Genomic DNA, 16,450 nt, shown 5'->3' with positions numbered 1-16,450 from the left:
TTCTTCTCTTGTATTTCTTTTCTTCTGTCCCCCCATAATCCCTTCCTGTTCGCTGCTTTGTCATAATAAAAAGGTATTTTGAATGATCACAATGGGAGTATGTCAGACTCTCAATGTGAAACATTAAAACTGTTCAGAATCTGGGCACTTAGACTTCCATTCTCTGTGTCAAACAGCTGAACAGGACAGGTTTAAAAAAAAAAAAAAAAAAAAAAAAAAAAATAGAATTCCCCCCCAAGAATGATGTTAAACAAAAAACGCTAATTTTCAACTTATTATTATAAATATTCTTGTAAGTTAATTTTATTGTTGACACTGCGTTTCGGGTTCATCAACATGTTGTGCCCCTCCTGCCCCAAAAGTCAAACTCCGCCTATGGTTTAAAGTGATTTTTAGAAATTGTTTTGCATATATGTTTCCCACCTAGTTAGGTGTAATTTTTGTGTTGTGTATTTATTATCATTGGGATTTTTACGGAGTACCAATTTTCTCGTCCACTCATTCTGTCTTGGATTACAAATTAATGTGACGCATAATAAAATGTAACGTGCAAATGTAAAAGGTAATATGTGCAAATGTGTTATTTCAGAAGCATGTATCAAACTGGCAGCCCTTCACATTAATCGGTAGCCAAGTAGTTCTCAATTTATGAGATGATGATGACATCTAGTGTCCAATAAATTCAATAGATTATGTTGGAACAATTATTTGACATTTTAGTTAACTTAGTAGAGTTACTGCGTTCTCTAGAGGTACTTGGAGAAGGTTTCAAATAAATAAATTGAGCAGAATAAAATGATCACTTCCATTACCTTAAGTAACATGGTAGAAATACGCAAGTGATTTTAATACAAATATCAATAAAAACATTACAGTATGGGAAGAATTTAAGCAAATGTAACACTCTCACTGTGCAGTATCAAAGCACCTTTTTACTTGCTATTCCAAGCTGTGGCGAAGAGGCATCATTTAAAAATTTAAAACATGCAATTAAACAACCTAGCCAAACAATAGTTAACCATAAAAAATAGGCAAAAATGTAGAACTGTATTAGCTTGACTCATTTCTTTTCTTTCTTCTTCAACATTTCGACAACAGAGGGCGCCGTGCGTTTCACACCTGCAAGACAAAGAGTAAAAATACAATACTATTAGCATTTCTAAAAACTGTTTAACTACATACGCTGATCACTTCATAAGGTACACCGGAACAATCTAATCTAATTACAAATGAAAAAAAGACTTTTCCACTATTTCTTTTAATGTACAGTGGTACCTCGACGCACGATCGCTTCGACACGCGATCTTTTCGACATCCGACGTAATATTTGACTTGCTATTTGTTTGTACATCCGACGACATGCTAGGAATACGACGAAATGACAGCGCCGCAGACCTACGCACGGCAGATTTCTTGTCAGAGAAATCATCACAGGTTCCAAGAAGGTTAGCGCAGGTGGTGTAAAAGGAAAAAGGTGATGCTTACCATTGATATGAAGATGAGGAATGCTAGCAAAATATGAGCGTGGGCTGCGCATCCATGAACTGGCTCAACAATACGGCCGTAGAATGTCTACGATCACAACAGTTCTCCTTGGACCTTCGTTCGCCATTTTTTATAAGGTGACAATTTTTATTGTGGTAACATCACCAAAGAAATCGCCAGCTACTTCAGGTTTTTATCAATTTGTTTCAGAACTTGTGCAACACAGCACACCTACTGTCCGCCCCAGTTGACACTGACAACAAAACATTAAAAGAGAAAGTAAAATCTTAACTGCACCTCTCTCTGTGTGGTGTGTTCAGGTAGAGCACGCAAAACATGTCTGCCACATTAGAACCCGATTAGTTATATTATTACAGGAATTATTATTATTCTCTTATTCCGGTTTTTATCAATAAGTTATTTGTTTTGCGATGTTTAATTGCCATTTGTAATAGTACTAGCAGTATCTATTAAGGATTTAGTGTAGGTTTTCGGGGTGTGGAACGAATTAATGGAATTATAATGTATTCTTATGGGAAAATCCTTCTCGACATACGACCATTTCGACTTTTAAACAAGGTCCTGGAACGAATTAACTTCATATGTAGAGGTACCACTGTATTAAATTACTATATTTATTACAAGAATATTAATTAATAACTTATAAATACAAAAAAAAAGAAGGAAAAATGATCATTCGAAGATTTAAAGTACTGTACATTTTAACTTTGTCAACCATTAATAAAGTGTACCTTATAAGTCCCCTACAGCTAAGTTGTAAGACCAACAACACGTTACAATTTTAACCCTGTAAATATACATATATAAAAGAAAAAACACCACTCATAAAATTTTTGATATTAGGTGATGACACTGGTGCGCTTGGATTTTCCAATTTGCGTCAAAAACAAAATTTGTGGGAAGCCAAAGAAAAAGCAAATTGCGCATGCCTTTAATGTTCACTGAACTAATTTTCTGTATCTTTTTAAGTTACATTTTCCCAATTTTATAGTTAAATACAGGTTAAATTATTTTCTCAAAGTGTAGTATATAAATTATTTTAAGCACCTTGCTTCTTGCTAGGTGATTCATCGGTGTTGCCAGACCTCTTGGCGTATGCCAACTTCATCCTCTGTATGTTCTTCTTACTGATAACTTCGTGCTCCACTATGGGACGGGGATAATCTTTACCCACAATGCATCCTGCTGCTTTTTGCACACTGCCTGGTGCTTTCCAAGGTTCGTAGATGTACTGAGAGGGAAACTTCTTCAGGATGGGAAGGTATTTCCTGCCAAGATTGAAGAGATGAGCAAAATGCTTATGGTAATAGTTTTACACCATGATGAACTACTGGTTAGCATGTCTGCCAAACATTTCTGGATTTTGGGGTTCATGGAGCTTGCTTGAGTTCTCTATGGATATCCCTGACATCCTCCCACATTCCCAAAAACATGCATTTTAGGTCCATTAAAGGCTCCAATTGTCACTTGCAACCCCAGCTCTATATAAGAACAGATGAACGAGTGGATGGAAGGATTTATGGACAGTCTTACTTGATGTAGTCGCCGTTTTTGTCCGTCTTTTTGCCAAACGCCACAGGAGAGTAAACCCTGAAATACTGGTGGAAAAAGGTACTAGCAGAGAGCCACTGCCAGTTGCCTGCATTGAGGGCCCAGTCGCCATCCAACAGCAACTCCTCAAATACCTTAAGTAATAAATAGGAACAAACAAAGAGAAAGGAAGAATGTTTCCCTCATTTCTAGCCCTTAACATTCATTCATTCGTCCCCTTCCAGTCAAAATGAATTGAACGTCTAGCGCGGTCAATGATAGCTAATGAGTGTCCTATTAATACAAATAAATTACTCTGGGTCTTTGCTGTGCGGAGATATAGATCTTAGCCCCACCCAGGTTGGTTTGGAGATATTTCGGGGACAATATCAGTTCACTTCCTGTTGATTTGGGGATACTTGGGGGACACGTCCTGGTCATAACAGGTCATTTGTGGACATTTGGGGGGCGTGTCCTGGTCATATCAGGTCATTTGGGGGGTGTGCCCCAGTCATATCTGGTCATTTCCTGTTGATTTGGGGACACTTGTTTGTTTGCCATTGAAAATAAATGGGTAATTTGGACGTCCATGGCCGTCAATGGCATTGACTTACAATTGCGTCAATGGCATTGACTTACAATTGCGTCAACGGAATCCAAGTATATTGGCATCAATAGAAATCGACAAACATGGCCGTCAAGGGCATTGAACAAAGTAAATGCCATTGAAAATGAATTGGAAATTTGGACGTCCATGGCCGTCAATGACATCGACATCCATATGCGTCAATGGAATCCAATTACATTGGCATCAATAGAATTGACATACATGGCTGTCAACTGGACCCATTTAAATTGGTCTAATGCAATGTTAATGCCATTGGAAATGAATGGGAAATTTGGACGTCCATGGCCGTCAATGACATCGACTTACATATGTGTCAACAGAATCAAAGTACATTGGCATCAATAGATTCGACATACATGGTGATCAATGACATCAATTCAATGTACATTCCATTGGAAAATCCATTGGAAGTGAATGGGAAATTTGAACGTTGCATCCCATTAAAAATGAATGGGAAAGTTTTTGGCAAATTTCCGGGTAACCGTAAATTTTTTCCAAATTCTGTAAACAACTTTTATGCCCCTCACCGTCCCAGAATTTTTGATGTCCAAACTATGTGATTTTGTCAAAAATTGTAGGACTAGATACATTTTGAAAAGTTTTTTTTTTTTTTTTTCCCCCTCCAAAAAATCGGTGAAAAATCGACGTTTACGGCCTTACGGAAACATTTTCGGGGTCGTTCAAGACATTTCCTGCGTTGCAGTAAAATTCCGGTCGTTTCGATATTTTCAACGGTGCCGATCGGTCAAACGGTTCGGGCTCTGCGGCGCGCCGAAGAAATCCCATTTGAAAAAAAAAAACCCAGAATAACACTCTGTGGGTCTAAGACCCAGATAATGACAGGTTTATTAATTAGATTAGATTAATGGTTAATGACACCTTCCTTTCTTCTAAGAACAACAACATTTAGCTCAAATACAGATAAAATCTAGCTTCATATGTTTACCTTTTGACCTTCCTCCCAGCTGATCCACAGGTCTCCTCTGGTGAGGAAGCAGGCTACAGCGTGCCTAGCAAGATGATGAATCCATCCTTCTTGTCTTAGTTGCGTCATGATAGCGTCAATGAAGGGGAAACCGGTTCGTGCCTTTTTCAAAATAAAGGCCGTCATAGAGAAGTGATGGTGTAGTTACATCATCAACACATGACGCGATTGTCATACCTCTCGCCATGCAGTTAGGTATTCATTGTTTGTGTCCCAGTCCACCTGAGTGCATACAGGGTTGCCCTCCATTTTGTTAAAGTTGGGGACTCCCACACTGGCTGTGTAGAAGAACTCTCGCCACAGTAACTGTCCATGTAGAGACACTGGTGGATCGGAATGTTTTTTCTAGGGTGGGTGAGAAAAACCTTAATTAGAAGTGCACCTCACAATTTTCTGCCTGATTACCGATCACTGATTTTTGAAAAGCCTGACCTGCCAATCTCTATTTTTATCAAAACAGCATGCATCTGTCATATAATATATACTAGTATATACAGTGGTACCTCGACATACGATCGCTTCGACACACAATCTTTTCGACATCCGACGTAAAATCTGACTCGCCATTTGTCTCTACAGGTTAGTGCTTGTCCGAGAACTGGCTCGACAATACGGCCGTGGAATGTCTACCATCTCGACGGTCGTCCTCTAACCTGCGTTTGCCAGTCTTTATAAGTTAAGGTGACAATAATTATCTTGGTAACATCTCCAAAGAAATCGCCAGCTTTGTCAGGTTTTTAATCGTTTATTTCAGAACCTGTGCAACACAACATGCTTACTGTCCGCCGCAGTTGACGCCAAGTTGTCAACAACAACAAAACATTAAAAGAGAAAGTAAAATCTTTAACGCACTATCTCACTGTCACGTCAGCCACGCGGTGCGTTCAGGTACAGCACGCAAAAAACATCCGCCAAATTAGAACCCGATTCGTTACATATTCCAGAAATTATTATTATTATACAGTTTTATTCCAATTTTTATTACAATTTATTGACAATAAAAACTTTTTTTTTTTTTTTTTTTTTTCCACGTATTATTATTCTCATTACTGCGATTTGTATTTATAATTCATTTGTTTTGCTATGTGTAATTGCCATTTGTAATTACCAGCAGTATTTACTAAGGATTTAGAATAGATTTTCAGGCTGTGGAACGAATTAATGGAATTGTAATGTATTCTTATGGGAAAATCCTGCTCGTCACACCGCCATTTCGATTTAAAAACAAGGTCCTGGAATGAATTAACTTCGCATTTAGAGATACTACTGTATTACAATCAATCTTGTATTATTATAAAACATTGATGAACGTGTGAATTGATAGAATGATTGAAATGACAGATGATGAAATGACAGAGTGATTGACAGAACCTGTGAACCAAGACCGTTCATTCAGTATTACTCTAAAAAATGACTGAAAAAATTCTAAATGCATTTTACCTTACAAAAAGAAAATCTCAAAGTTAAGGAAATTGTCTAATTAATTTCTGTAAAAGAGAACTACTACCGTTATACCCTGGAAAAGTCTTAATGTGAGCAAAATGTGAGCATACAATAAACAAGTTATTATCTGACTGAATCCACTCACAAAGAAAAGAAAGCGTGATGAGCCCATCTAGTGGCAGCAGAACAATCTGGTCGTAAAAGTATGAAAATACTGTACAAGTGCACTTATTTGCTCTTATTAATGACCATGAATGTCTGCAACCAAATGCTAGCGGGCTAACGTGGCTAATTTGATGCAAGACAGAATCACCGATCTTTCAAAATGTATGAAATTGGCCCTGATCGGTGTACCTTTGTTATATAAAAAACCCAGGCTTTAAAGCAAAGTATCCTGCGCATTTTTACTTTTATCATAATAACACTCACTCCTTTGTAAACTTCGGTCAGCCTCCACCAGAAGGTGCGTGCCGACAAGCACCCAAAGGTGACGTAGGGGCTAAGGACCGTGGTGCTTGGGCTCAAAGAGTTGGGAGATGTCTGAGGTTTCTCAAAACTGCACACCCATCCCTGTAGGAAAAAAGGATATTTATTTCATATTAACAACCTTAAAGAAAATGTGAGTTTGGAAGTCAAGAAGATGGAAAAACAACAAATACAAGAATTACAGTTTTTTTCATATTTTCCTCCAGTCGCCTCAACGCTTCTTGTTCTCCTCCTGGGAAAGGCTCCTCTCCAAGTTTCGATAAGTCATGACCGAGCTCACCCACAGACGGGATGCTGTATTGGTTTTCATCATCCTCTGAATAAGGGGTCTTCACACCTTAGAGCGAATGTTAACAATGCTCTATTTATCCCATGAAAACAATATGACAGCTAAAAATAGTCACATACCATTCATGTCCTCTTCAGTGGGAGCGAGGATTGGTCTCTTTGGGTGCCCGATGGTCTTCACTAATGTCTGCATGCGGTTGTATGTGAGGGGGGCTTTCCCGTTATTCTCCTCTATTATTCTGGGAAAACACAGCAGGTGGCAACTATTTGTTATTGCATTACATTTACAGTAAGTTTAAAGACACTAAATCAGTGGTTCTTAACCTTGCTGAAGCTACGGAACCCCAATGAGTTTTACACGTGCATTCACCGAACCTTTTGGAATTAGAAAAATCTTGTGTTTTTTTGTTGTTGTTTTTTTTAACAATTCAAAATTAATATATCAAAGCTAGCAAGCTAAAACCGAAGTGAATTTCCATTCAAATTCCTAGTCATTTAGACAGCATTTTTTTAAAACAGACCAAACTGTATCTTTTTATCTTTATGCCTTCAGCATCATCAGACCACTAAAGCAAGACTGGCCCAATCTGCATACCGTAATTTCCCGAATATAACGCACACTTTTTTCCCCCCAAAATCAACGTGTAAAATCATGGGTGCGCATAATACACGGGTACATGAATGGAGACAGAAATATATATTTATTACATATTGTGACATCAGTCAGGGACAGGTAGTGGAGGGCCGTTACATTCCTTTTCCAGAGCTCAAGAATCAAGTCAAAATGGCCGCCAGCCCAAAGACTACACTTCCCAGCATGCCGCAACAACGCATCCAGGTGTGGCTGCTTCAGCCACCTAATTGCAGCTGGCCTGGAGGACAACATGAAAGACGACCAGATGAAGCGAAGGGGAAGGCGGAAGGAGATTGACAGAGAGACTTGGAAGAAAGTATTTTGAGAACAGACCTAAGTTGCCATTTTTAAGACATTTTAGTATTTTGATGAAAACAGACCTAAGTTGCCATTTTTGAGACATTTTAGTTGATTGTTTGCTTTGTTACTGTTTGTGCCACATTTCGGCCTTTTTCTTTTGGGGAAACCCGCTGTTTTTTCTGATTAAAGAACTGTTTGATCGGACACCTTGGCGTCACAAGCTCCTTCCTGGCCAGGCCTACCTCGTATGCGGTCACAATATATATCTAAAGACAGATTTTTTTTATTGACACGGCCATGTTGTGCTGAAGAAAACGTATGCGTCGATCCGTTGCCGATCATTACGGTACATGACGTCACCATTTTGTTTCGGTAATACCACACTGATTGGTCGAATGATTTCGTCTGTGTTGAATTCTGCTTTTTTCACTCTTCATAAAGCCCAGAATTTAGTTTCTTGAACTCATTAAAGGTCAACGTTTATTGCAACTCGGCAACTCGGACCATAACAAACGTAACACAACACAGAGATCCTGTGTCCGTCAACTATATCTGTCCCTCGGGAAACTCAAACCCAAATAACGTTCCACTTGTTACAGTCCACAGCGATGCACTTTTTACGTTTTCTGACTTCAGTCCCCACTTTTATTTTACCGTATCAATCCATGGAAGAAACATTTATTCATCATGATGAAACGAGAAAGTTATACAGCAGCCTTTAAAAGAAAAGTCACATCTGTTTTGTTTTCTCCTTGATTCTGGTATGTTGGAGAAGTTGTCAAATCATATTATTACCGTAAATATTGTCAGTTTGCGGTAATGTTTTGAACTACCAATGTGCTACTCTTGTGCTGTGTTTTACCAGTCAGTAAAATGACATTTCTGTATCCGTACACGAGCTCTGTTTTCTTGTATTCTTCTTTTTATTGGTGCTCAATCTCAGGAACCGTGATTCCATCGATAACGGAGCAACCAGTCAAGAGCCTGGGAAAGCTCTTTGACTCCAGCCTGAAGGACTCTGCTGCTATCCGGAGGTCTACTGAAGAGCTTGGTGGTTGGCTCGGCAAGGTGGACAAGTCTGGCCTGCCTGGCAGATTCAAAGCCTGGATCTACCAGCACTCCATCCTTCCCAGAATCCTGTGGCCTCTCCTCGTCTATGCAGTCCCAGTAACGACGGTGGAATCCTTTGAAAGGAAGATCAGCAGCTTTCTGCGGAAATGGCTGGGTCTTCCTCGCAGCCTCAACAGCGCTGCCCTGTACGGGACTAGCAACAACCTGCAGCTGCCCTTCAGTGGGCTCACTGAAGAATTCAAGGTGGCACGCACAAGAGAAGCCCTACAGTACAGAGAATCCAGGGACGGCAAGGTGTCATCAGCCGGCATTGAAGTGAGGACAGGAAGGAAGTGGAAGGCAGAAAAGGCAGTGGAGGTGGCTGAGTCACGCCTTAGGCAAAAGGCACTGGTTGGGACTGTGGCAACAGGGAGAGCTGGATTGGGCTACATCCCAAAGACCCAGGTCAGCCAGGCTCGGGGCAAGGAAAGACAACATCTACTCCAGGAGGAGGTCCGTGCAGGCCTGGAGGAAGAGCGAGTGGGCAGGGCATTGGGACTCCGGCAACAGGGAGCATGGACAAGATGGGAGGGCACTTTGCAGCGCAAAGTTACCTGGTCGAACATCATGCAGGCAGACCTCCACCGTGTCCGGTTCCTCGTAGCGGCAGTCTACGATTCCCTCCCCAGCCCAGCAAACCTCCATGTGTGGGGGAAGAGCGAGACACCCTCCTGCTCCCTTTGCTCCGGGAGAGGCTCCCTGGAACATCTCCTCAGCAGCTGCCCAAAGTCCCTGGCTGATGGTCGCTACCGCTGGCGCCACGACCAGGTACTGAAAGCAGTTGCCGAGAGTATAGCCACCGCCATCAGCTCTAGCAAACACCATCATGCTCCAAAGAAGGCCATCTCCTTCATCAAAGCTGGAGAGAGACCCCGTGCACGTCCAAAGATAACAACAGGACTCCTCCACACAGCCCCTGACTGGAAGCTCCACGTTGACCTGGGAAAACAGCTGAGGTTCCCCCAGCACATAGCAACAACATCGCTTCGGCCAGACATGATCATCCTCTCAGAGGCTTCAAAACACCTGATCATGCTGGAACTTACCGTGCCCTGGGAGGAGCGGATTGAGGAGGCCAACGAGAGGAAACGGGCCAAGTATCAGGAACTAGTGGAGGAGTGCAGGGGAAGGGGCTGGAGGACTTTCTATGAGCCCATAGAAGTCGGCTGTCGAGGCTTCGCAGGACGCTCCCTCTGTAAAGTCCTTGACCGGCTGGGAATCACAGGGGTGGCCAAGAAAAGGGCCATTCAGTCTGCAAGTGAAGCTGCAGAGAAAGCCACAAGGTGGTTGTGGTTGAAGAGGGCAGATCCGTGGGTTGCTACTGGGACACAAGCCGGGACTTGATCCACCCCGGCTGGGTCACTAGGACGAGGGTGTCTGATGTTGCGAGACCCGAAACACTCAATGAATCCTAGATACATCACTGATGATGTGTCCCAGTGCATCCAGGAGATGTATCTTTCAAGCTAAAATCAGGGTGCGCGTTATAAACGGGCACAATAATTTCCCCTGGATTTTACAAGTAAATTTGGGGTGCGCATTATACACGGGTGCGCCCTATATTCGGGAAATTACGGTATCTTAGAACTTTTCATTCAAATTGTGTTAATGTATCTTAAATTGTTCAACATTAAACCTGCTTGGTTGCATTAACATTGACCGTACAGTTTCTGTCATGTTTACATTTCAAATGATAATGATCGCCAAATTTGTACACAAAGTCATTATGTTAATAAAAAACATGAATCACAAATCCAATAAACAGTGTTAATTTACAATTAATTTATACATTTGATTTCCTTTTCACATTGGAAAATAAATTTAAACCTGATTCATTTCACATTGTTTTTACTTTTGTATTCATGTCGACATTGTCATTCTATCGCATCCTTACCTCACATACCATTTTCATGGTGTAAAAGATGATGCAAATTTTTAAATGTCAACGCAGTGCACGTCACCCATAGGTCTGTTGTACTTCCTCATACCAAGTGAGAGTCAACCTTCCACTGAGCAAACCAGTATCTCCTCCCATCAGATAGAGGACGAGCAGTTGAATATTTGGAATATAGCCTGTAAATTGGGGACTACCCAGTCAAAAACCTAGTTTAAAGAGCATACGACACGAGAAAAAAAAAGTCTTAAATGGCATTATTATGTGAATTAGAATCATATTTTGAGACGATTCGACTATATACAACAATTTAGCAAAGCGCACATGACGAGAAATTAGTCTTTTAATCTGCCGGTTAGCCACGCCTACCATTATAGGGCTTTAGCATCCCCAACAGGTGGATGACGACAGCGGTGGACTGGGCTCATCGGTTTTACTATTCAGCCCATTGAGGGGGAATTATTCAGAACGAGGAAAACACGACGAAGAGAGCCGCAAAATGTCATCGTTTCAGTCTCTCTACTCCAGTATTTTTACAGGATATTCTTTTTATCCAAGTATTTTTCCCCAATAGCTATATAAATGGCTTGAGAAGGACCAGTCAGCCCGTCGAGGGGGAACTATTCACAACGTGGAAAACGCGACGAAGAGAGCTGCAAAATGTCATTGTTTCTGTCTCTTTACTTCAATATCTTTACAGGATATTCTTTTTATCCAAGTATTTTCCCCAATTGCTAAATAAATGGCATGGTCATGACAAATAAGTCTTGTGCTAAATGGACTATGAAATAATAAAAATGCATTTATTCAGGACGACATGGCAAAATTACTCCATAATGGTCAAAACTGTCGACTTCACCTTTACTGTTGGACCTCCCGAACGATATTCTATGACACCTAAATCGGACATTTGTCATTTCCCTTCCCCGGCTTCAGAGAATGTAAACAAACCAAAAGGCGTGACAGCTAGCCGACATGCTAACCCGAACCGAGTGATGTTTCAAAGTCTTCAAAGCGGAAAATCACACATAACTAGCCTGGATTTATTGACATGACGACTGGGTTGTCGATTGTCTTCGTGGATCGACAAACCGCCCGGCGGAGAGCAATTTACAGTTCGTTCCCCGGAGGACGGCGGCTGCAGTTGTTGTGCAGCTAATGTGCTCGAGGAGAGCTTTTTACATGCCTATCAATGATCAAACGTAAGTAGTCCTTTATTTAAAGAAAGTTTGTAGTGTTTACTTTGTAATCGCTGTATTCTTATTTGACATAATACAAAACAAGATGTTTACTCACTTCCTCGTAAGTCCAATGGTCCCACAGTAAATATCCACGGTGAATGGGAACCTTTTGAAACTCCAAAAAGGCGCATACGCCTCTCCCTCATACAGAATGATTTTTCTGCAGCCGTTTGGCTGGCGTGATGCAAAAAATAAACGTATTAATCCGCAAAATCAGTTGAATCCTTCGTCCTCATACACAACAGTACGCTGTATAGTGAAGAGGAGGTCTTCTACCGTACACCTCCTCAATGCAAGACCGAAGCCGGAAGTCACTCATTTTCATGGCGCGGGATTCAAAAAACTAAATAAATATAGCGATCGCTTCCACACACATCCAAGCGGTCCATATCATTCAGGAGCATAAAATACCGCATGTATTATGAAATAAACATGCTTTTTCGTGTCACATGCACTTTAAAATGCCACTTTACCGAGATTTTGTCAGCTTCCAAAAATAGGGCGCCTGCATGTCTTAACCTTCACCGAACCCCTTAGGCTGACTCACCGAACCCCTGGGGTTCGATCGAACCCAGGTTAAGAACCACTGCACTAAATGTACGACAAGGCAAAGACGTACGGATGTTAAGTAGATGTAGAAAATTTTGCCATACTTTCTGGAGAAAAAGTTGAGAAACAGTACCTGTCTATGTCATAAAGCGTGTGGGACACTTTGTAGACAACCTCCACTTTGTGTTCTTTGGCAAGAGCTGTCACCTTTTGGTCGCGGGACACACTGTACGGCTCTGTGTCATATTCATATGTCAGCTTAGTTATTTTCCACTTGGTGAAAAGCTTAGGGAAAATGTCCTCTGGTTTGCCTCTCACAACAAACAGCCTGAAAGCGAAGGAACAAAAACACATTTGTGTATATAATTTTTTTATGATCATGGTCATGGTACGTGTGACTATTATGAGTCTACCTAGAGTTAAGCTGTCTGAGGCTGCAGTCCAAGTCTTTGAGCGCCCCCAGGAGGAACCTCCAGCGGTTGATGCCCACCCTTGTATTGTCAAAGAGGTGTGGGTCAAGGACGAACACCGGGTAGAGCTCCTTGCAGTCCTTCAGAGATGCCATCAATGCCGGGTTGTCGTGCAGACGCAGCCCTTTACGGAACCAGTGGATGCACCTGTGAGCCATGACTACAGAAACGGGACGCAAAGATGCATTCAGCCAACCACAATCAGTGCCCTTGTACGATATGAGCTTCAATACAGTTGTTGCATTGCACTAGAAGGAGTGTCTGGTAATTTATGCAAAGTTTCGACTAAAAGGGTTGAGAGTTTTATTTTGCTGTGGTGTACAGTAGAACTCACGGGCATCGCCAGACATATTTATCTGCAGTGCCCTAGTATAAATTTCACCGGTGGACAAAAAAAAAAAAAAAAAAACAATTAATAATACTTTAGAGTTTTAAGTCTACAAAGCATAATCTACAGAATGCACATATTTAATATGGTTATATTACTCCATTCACTCCATATACACAATCTGCACACATGGTTCCTTAATATGGTGATTTATGCACATAACTGTGACAGGCATATGAGTTGATACTTCCGCGAACCAACTTCGGGAGATATGCTGTGTTCATTTTTTTTCGGGAGATCTGAGTACCCAAGTTGGAAAGTCGTTCTGATGTGATGTAAAGTCGTAACGGATAAAAACATTATTTGCAACAAAGAAGTGTTGCCTATTTAATGCTCCAATGATACATCAGAAGTTGAGTGACTGCCGCTTTTTATAGACACCATGTGATAAAGAATTATTATTTTTTGATTACTCCAAAAAGATGTGAATGCAGCATCAATATTAAGGTCCATGTGCAAATCACGTGAGTGAGAGGCTCTCACGCAATAGCTTTGTCTATTATTGTGTTAATATGATATGTGGTATTTGAACTGTATCAATGCTGATGCTATCTATTGCTATTTGTTTATATGAGAAAAATGAATAGAATCAATATGTATGAATTCATTGCCTATCTTAGGGTAACAGCCTGTAACAGTTTTGTCTGTGTGCTCATCATAATTTCCAGATTTTACAATCATTTTATTTGTTACTGCAGTCGCTGCAATCTGTAACAAGATGTATTATTTTTTGTTTCGATTTGACTCAAACAGCATACTCTTGCAAATGGATTTTAGAAAGTTATTTGCTCGCAGCAAGGACTAATAAAGAAGGAAGAATGAGAGAGGTAAGTTAGGTAACCCACCTTGGGAACATAAACCACTTTTAGGTCATTACCTACTAGTTCAGAAACACCTGATTAATTGCATAACAGTTATAGTGATATATCCCCATTTCTGTCCAGACAAAGTAGAGCATTAGAATTTTGAAAGAGATGAAGGAGAGATGGAAGATGATGAGTATGAGTAAAGGTTGATTGACTATCAGCAACAGATTTCCCAATTTCGATTTTGTATACTGATGGCTGACAAACAAACAAACAACGTCACTTTTTTTTTTGCTTGTTTTTTTTTTTATTTTTTTTTTTTATTTTATTTTTACAGAAACTTGTTACAATTCGATAATATGTAGTTTAAACGCTGTTTCTGACTTTATTATAGAAATGTTTGCTCGCTCACCAGTGGCTGTGCCCTGGTATTGTATTAGGTCTAGTGACGCCTCAGGTAGACCTAACCATTTCTAAAACTACGTTTTGATTACTTCATTTGACAACAGTGAAATTAACTTCAACTTAGATATAATAAATGAAAATAATTCTACAGTATTCTTTTCAGATTTAAGCAGAGGTTTCTGATGAGTAGGAGCCTACATGCTACTGTGTGTCAATTCTTATTTTTTCTCCGATAAAGAATTACCTCGCCCAAAATACTCCTCAGTACACAAAAACTCAGTAGCAGTCATAGTAATTTCTGTGCACGTTTTCGTGCAGGAAACAACATTTCTAACACATCGACTTCGCGACTTCAACGGTCACCAAAAAAGCATGGCAATGTACACGATAGAAAAATAATAATTTACCTCAATTGTTTTATTAATTCCGTCCAACAGAAAAGATGCTTCCTTTCTCGTGCTAAATGTTTGTTTGGTAACGCACGTTGAAGAGTTACGAAACAGGAAACGTGGCAGCCAATCAGAGGGTGACAGAGGCGGGGCATCAATAGAAGCCACACTCGCAGCATCTGCGATATACATAATAGCCACTAGATGCTGCCACAATGCAGCTAATACACGAGAAGTAACCCCCGAACGGGATTTACCGGTGTTCTGCCAAACCGAACACCGGTAGACTATTTTAGTGATGCTTCTAGTGTGCTGTAGTGGCTAGCTGTATTGGAGTGACAAAAACACATAGGCTACTCCATAAAATGATGTCTAATTGACTTTTAGTGATGTATTTTACAAGCGTGGTCCTTTTTGAAAGTCGAGTTTGCTTACACATCAAATTAATAACAAACAGTACCATACCAAAGCACCTTAACTACGACATTAACTACCATACTCTCCAACATTTTGTACTCCAGTTCACATTAGTCTTGTTTTAGTTAGCATAGGACATAATGCCCTAGCTGTTGTCAAGGATGATGGCAGTCACTGGTGCATAGTCACTTTATTATGATGATAGGTAACAGAGTGCACAATCATAAATCACTCACAAGATCATACCCAAGCATACACACAAACCCATACCCATTCAGTTAAATAAAATGGTTGGTTCCTGGATTAACGATCCTAAAAATGAAAAGTAGGATGTCCATTCAAACATTATCACATGAGATTTGTCCTGATACTGGGTTACACATTACTAACATTAGTCTGCTGGAACATATGTCCTCCAGGTGCTGGGTGCCACCCCTCACACGGTGTCCTCTGGTAAGAAAAGTCATATCACGATAGCAACACTACTTACATTAGGTAGCATGTGCATTGAAGCATGTTTTATTCAGTGGTACCTCTACTTACGAATGTCTCTACATACAGAATTTTCAGGTGAAGACACGCCTCAACGGGAAAATATTGCCTCTTGTTACAAAATACTTTTCAGGATATGAAACGCAAAAATACAGTATGGCTGGTATTCGCAGCTCCCAGAATTTACTGAACGTAACATACTTATAGCTGCTCTGCCATTGGATATTGTCTAGCATTCCTGGCATCCAATTGGCTAAGAGGGACCTCTATTGTATATGTATAAGTGTATCCCAGTGTCCTCTTCATTTGACCCTCGTGTTCCCACAGCTTTACATGAGTGTATTAATTTTTATTCTTCACGTTATCATTGTTTTTTTACATTGTGTAAAACTCTGATTTTATGTTTATTGTGCAATAATCTAATTGTAACATGTAATTGTTACATGTTTTGATACTTTTTTATGCATTATAAAATATTTATGTCTGAAT

The 16,450-nt window shown here is 40.4% G+C and overlaps 1 protein-coding gene across 1 annotated transcript; it reads right to left on the bottom strand.

The window, feature by feature from the left end:
• Positions 1–735: 735 nt before the first annotated feature.
• On the bottom strand, positions 736–15,176 carry cry5 (cryptochrome circadian regulator 5). Its single transcript, XM_057851337.1, has 11 exons — positions 15,071–15,176; positions 13,008–13,224; positions 12,728–12,922; positions 6,987–7,105; positions 6,761–6,915; positions 6,522–6,662; positions 4,827–4,994; positions 4,611–4,751; positions 3,040–3,191; positions 2,554–2,774; positions 736–1,119 (listed from the first exon to the last, which is right to left on the bottom strand). The coding sequence occupies exons 2-11, from the start codon at positions 13,220–13,222 to the stop codon at positions 1,061–1,063; spliced, it is 1,566 nt and encodes a 521-aa protein (XP_057707320.1). The 5' UTR covers positions 13,223–13,224; positions 15,071–15,176; the 3' UTR covers positions 736–1,060.
• Positions 15,177–16,450: the final 1,274 nt, after the last annotated feature.

This window comes from Corythoichthys intestinalis, chromosome 1, assembly GCF_030265065.1.
Source record: "Corythoichthys intestinalis isolate RoL2023-P3 chromosome 1, ASM3026506v1, whole genome shotgun sequence".
Lineage (NCBI taxonomy): Eukaryota > Metazoa > Chordata > Actinopteri > Syngnathiformes > Syngnathidae > Corythoichthys > Corythoichthys intestinalis.
The sequence above is the reverse complement of the archived record's forward strand: the minus strand, read 5'-3'. Positions and strand labels throughout refer to the sequence as shown.